At 49.8% G+C, this 4884-nt stretch overlaps 1 protein-coding gene across 1 annotated transcript; it reads right to left on the bottom strand.

The window, feature by feature from the left end:
* Positions 1-3345: 3345 nt before the first annotated feature.
* LOC135813489 (hepatoma-derived growth factor-related protein 2-like) lies at positions 3346-4176 on the bottom strand. The gene has a single exon (XM_065326582.1). The coding sequence runs from the start codon at positions 4174-4176 to the stop codon at positions 3346-3348; it is 831 nt and encodes a 276-aa protein (XP_065182654.1).
* Positions 4177-4884: the final 708 nt, after the last annotated feature.

Consider the following 4884-nt stretch of genomic DNA (forward strand, 5'->3'; position numbering starts at 1 on the left):
TTACTTCAACTTTGTTCAAGCGCCCGCATAAGACACAGCACGTGTGCTAGTAACAGTACTATAAGTATAACCAGATAACCAGCGGCGGATCCAGCGATCTCTAGAGTAGAGGGGGGTTCCAGTTACTGGAACCCCCCGGAATCCAGTATAGTCAAAAGACTCAAAACTGAATGCAAGTACAGTCGTCCCTCTCTAATCCGGCACTTGTTTATCCAGCACCCTTGCAAACCAGCACACTTTCTGGCAAAATGGATTTTTTCAGTTCATTTTCTACGCTTTAATCTGGCACTTGAATTCCGCCTCCAGCAGCGATTTTCTGCAACAAATCACTCAAACTGTACATAATTCGATTTTCTAATCCAGCAGTTGTACATCGCAGACTGTCAGGGACCATTGTAACATACACAACACATGCAACATACACTTGGGAATATCCCATGCCAGTACATAGGATATTCCTAAGTGTATAACTAAGTCTTATAGACATGCATTCCACAAAGTACTTGTTCTCTGTCCACCCTGCACTCACTCGTTGCGCACACATCCGCACACTCACTCATACGTGTACACCACTATTGAACACGTGAACACTGCCAGTGGGGGCCACCACAGCACAAAGACGAGGCAACTGTGCCGACTCTGCACTGGCAAAGCAGTCAACAGTGTGCGGGCCCCACAAACCGTCTATCTCGTCGAATACCTCAGACGACAATTTCCAGTCATCAGTATCCACTACCTTGGATAAAAAATCTGCCAGAACATTCTCCTCCCTTGGAACCCATTGTGGCACAAGTCGAATGCAATTTTGCCTGCAAAACCTGAAAATCCGACATGCAATCTCCTGCAGTTCTGGAACTTTGCTGCCCACCTGCAGAATACGAGCTGCCGCCTGATTATCCGTCCGGTGCCTACATTCCTTGCCTGCCAATTCTTGGACCACCGATTGCAGCACCAACTCGGTAGCCCTCAATTCCCTCCACGTAGAACTCTTCTGAGCCTCTAACACCTCTTCTGGCCAATTCCCTCTTGCAATCGTTTCCCCGCAGGACACCGCAAAACCTCCCCAGGCTACATCGCTAGCATCTGACCACGTGTCTACAACTGCTGTTATCTTGGGATCACCCACAACCAATCTTCCATGAAACTCATTGAAACAATACCACCAGAAGCTCACTTCTGCATAAGCCTCATCAGACCACTCCTGTCTATGAAACCAGCTTCTCCTCCTGAGAATCATGTCATACAATGCCCTGGTTCTCAACCTTGCAACTGGCCCAATGGCGAAAGACATTGAAATGATGAACCCAGCCAGCCTAGCACACTCTTTGGCATTCGGTCTCCTCTTGCTATGCAAAACCCTCAAATGCTCCAAAAACCTCAGAACTCTTGCCTCCGCCACACTTACTCTCCCGTGAACCAGGTCCAACACAAAACCCAGAATGGTAGGCTTCTGAGAAGGCACAAGACACGATTTCTCCACATTGATCTTCCAACCCGCTCTTTCCAACGTTTCCGTGAGCACACCTGCTACCCTCACTGTCTCTTCCACAGTGCCCGCTCCTGCAGAGCCATCGTCAAAGTACATCATGCACTTAATGCCCTGAGCCCTCCAGTAACGAACCATCACACGTACCAGTTTGTTAAAAAGATACGGAGCAGTGGAGAGCCCAAACGGCAATGACTTGAAACAATAAAATTCACCTCCCCATGAGAAACCCTGCTCGCAGTGGTTGGAGGACCGCGGGCTAATGCTGAACCAAAAGAAAACGCAAGCTCTGTTGATTACCCCAAGAGGCCCAGCCCCTGACACAGATAACATTCGAATTCGCTGTGGGAATGCAGCCCTTGCAGTTGTGGAACAAGCGCGGTACCTGGGCGTAATGGTAGATGGGCAGCTCTCCTGGGAGCCTCACGTCAATCACACAATCCAGCAGGTGCGGAAGTCAGTAGGTGCGCTGTGGCGGAGCCGCCGAAGCCTCACCCTGGCGTCAAAGATCCTGTTTTACAGGTCGATGATCCAGGGTAGGTTGTCGTGCGCTTCCAACGCCTTTTATCCGTCACTTCAAATTGGCAACATGGAGCCCCTCACACGTCTAACGAAGTGCGCTATCCGCGGCTTCTTCGGTCTGCCACCGTGGTCGCGCACGAGCCCGATCTTTGAACAGCTCCGCCTCACCACCCTGGAGGACATGTTTAACATTAAGCTCCTCATCTTTGTCCGTCGTTGTCTGTTCTCCCGAGCTAGCTCCCTCTTCACCAGCTTCTTCGTGAGAGTTACTGGTGACCGCACTCGGGGAGCAGCACATCACCTCGTTCGAGTACCATTTTGGCCCGGTCCTGCGGGTCGAGCGACCATGCAGTTCATCGGCGCAGTCCTGTGGAACCAGCTCCCGCCTGATCTCCGTTCCGAGCCCAGCCACCTTCAGTTCTGTGCCCTGCTAAAAGCGCATCATGGCTCCGTTTAAATGCTTTTCGGCTAGTGTGTTTCTGTGGTATAGCGGACTGAAGAATAGTAAACGTGTTTTGCAATATATGTATGAAGCTATTTTGTATATAGTATGTTCCCATTCCGTTTTTGCTTTGGTGTAGCCCTGAGGTTGATTGCTTATTTCTTTCTACCCTTCCTCTCTCCATACTTCTGTCCCCCCCCCCTCTCTCTCATTCCTTCTGTCGTCCACATGTACCAAAGGAGGCGAAATCGCCTGTTTGTGGTGCGACGTTAAATAAACTTCTACAACAACAACAAACCCAAATATTTCCAATGGTCCCTTGCCATATCAACATGGTGATAACCACTCTTCAAATCGAATGTTACAACAAAGTCGTCTTTCTGAAAAAGCTTCACTGCCATCCTGATATCATCCAATTTAAACCTGAATTTTGCCAAACATTCATTCACTTGCCTCAAGTCTAAAATCAGTCTCAGCTTCCTAGCACCTTCCACCACTCCCAGCGGGCTAACACAATTTAACTCAGATTCGTTTACTTTCATCGCACTCCCCCAGTCTACCAGCCCCTTCACTGCCTCATCAACAAATTGTACATGCTTCCAACAGCTTTTCTGATTCCTTAAAAAACCAGACGGAGGGTCTGTCACAAACGGCAACGCATAACCGACCTCCAAAATACTAATAATCCAAGATGAAGCTCCCATCTCCCTCCAAAACGGTACACCGCTTCAATCTCCCATGCATCACAGTTTCACCCTCTGCCCAGATTTCCCCTTCCCCTTCCCCTTCCGCACCACATCCGCTTTCAACCACAACATCTGAATAAGTTTGAACACTCTTTTCATCATCCTCATCCTCATCATCATCATCAACATGCACATCAAACTTATCTTGTTCATCGTGGCTGCTGTTGCTGTTGCATCGGGAATGACCTGGCAGGTGCTGGGCCTGGGGCAGGCTGCGTGCAGTCCCTCTGCACGTGCCCCTTCCCTCCGCACCGCCAACAGGCCAGCTCCTTGAACGGGGCGCCGAATCCGGGTGGCTTCGGTGCGGCCGGCATGGTCTGAGCTCGAGCAGCCGCTCCGAGCCCGACCCCGGCTGGGCGGCCTCCTGGAAAGGGCTTGCCACTGCTCCTCTTCCCCTCCTTGGCCTCCGCCCTGGCCCTCCTCATCCTCCTCATCCTCCGCTCATCGTCCGTATCGGACCCGCATTCCATTTTACCATCATAAATGTTTGCGGCCGACCACCCTTCGGCGTCCGCAAACAGCAATAACTTGACTCGCCGCTGGAGGACGCTCTCACCTTCCTCTATGTTTCTGGCGATGTCCTTCTCGCCTCGACGCTCCGCCTTCTGCCTTGCCTTGGCTAGAGGCTCCAACGCCTTACTTATCACGCAGAACTGCTCCTCGTGAGCCTTGGCCTTCCAACTTCTCTTTCTTGCCGCCGCCATCCTCTCGTCGTGTCTCTCCCTCTTTACCTGCTTACTTTCCTTGCTCCTCTTGCTCTTCTTGCTGTTTCTCCTCTTGCTACTTCTACTCCTGCCACTTCTCCTGCTCCTCTCTGACTCACTCTCACTCTCACTCTCACTCCTATCCTCTCTTTTCCTCTTACGACTAGACTTCTCCAACTTCCTCTCCAACGTCTCCAATCTCGCAGCCATCTCTCTCATCCTCCTACTCTCCTCAACATACCCTTCACTCTCACTACCACTACCACTCGGCGACATACTTCTCGACATTCTTCTCACAAACCAAAACTTTCAAATAATTAAATAATTCACAAACTCTCACTCAACTCTCCGCACAAAGACAAAAGAGGCCGACCCTGCACTCGTCACCTCCTTTTATCCCACACCGTGCTCCCTCGTACCCGTTCCCGGGTGGACAGAGAACACTACTTCTCTGCTAATTCTTATACTGTGACGTCAACCGCAGAGAAGTGACATGTTTGACACAGAAAATCCCTACGTTTTGACGTACGACACAAACATGTGTGATAACATGTGGGCCGGGTTGGAGGGCAGGATTTCATAATCCAGCACCTGTAACAGTGCAACTAACTTCAGTAGTCATTCTTGGAATAAGCAATGATCCTTGCCATAATGCATTCTTATATACATGAACAAGCAATGATGGACATAACACCTAACAGCAGCAGCGTGATAATAGCAGGTGATAAGTGTATCCTATTCCTAGTGTTAGTAGTAACAGTGAATCTGTTACACCATTCCCCCCTCTCAACTGTCAGAACAGTACCAATTCGAAGGAACAGTTATGGTAACTAATGATCATGCATGGATATGTGGAATGCATGGTAGCCGAAAACAACACTGATGAACTCAAGATCCAGTGCATGTCCTCTGCAAATAACGCCTGGCTGGCAGGGAAGCACTATCCTAATCATGCAGAATGCTACATTTCTATTGCAACACGTA

Source organism: Sycon ciliatum, chromosome 4 (assembly GCF_964019385.1).
Source record: "Sycon ciliatum chromosome 4, ocSycCili1.1, whole genome shotgun sequence".
Taxonomy (NCBI): domain Eukaryota; kingdom Metazoa; phylum Porifera; class Calcarea; order Leucosolenida; family Sycettidae; genus Sycon; species Sycon ciliatum.

Coding starts and splice junctions, on each gene's coding strand:
- LOC135813489 (XM_065326582.1), bottom strand. CDS start 4,176: ATGTCGCCGAGTGGTAGTGGTAGTGAGAGTGAAGGGTATGTTGAGGAG.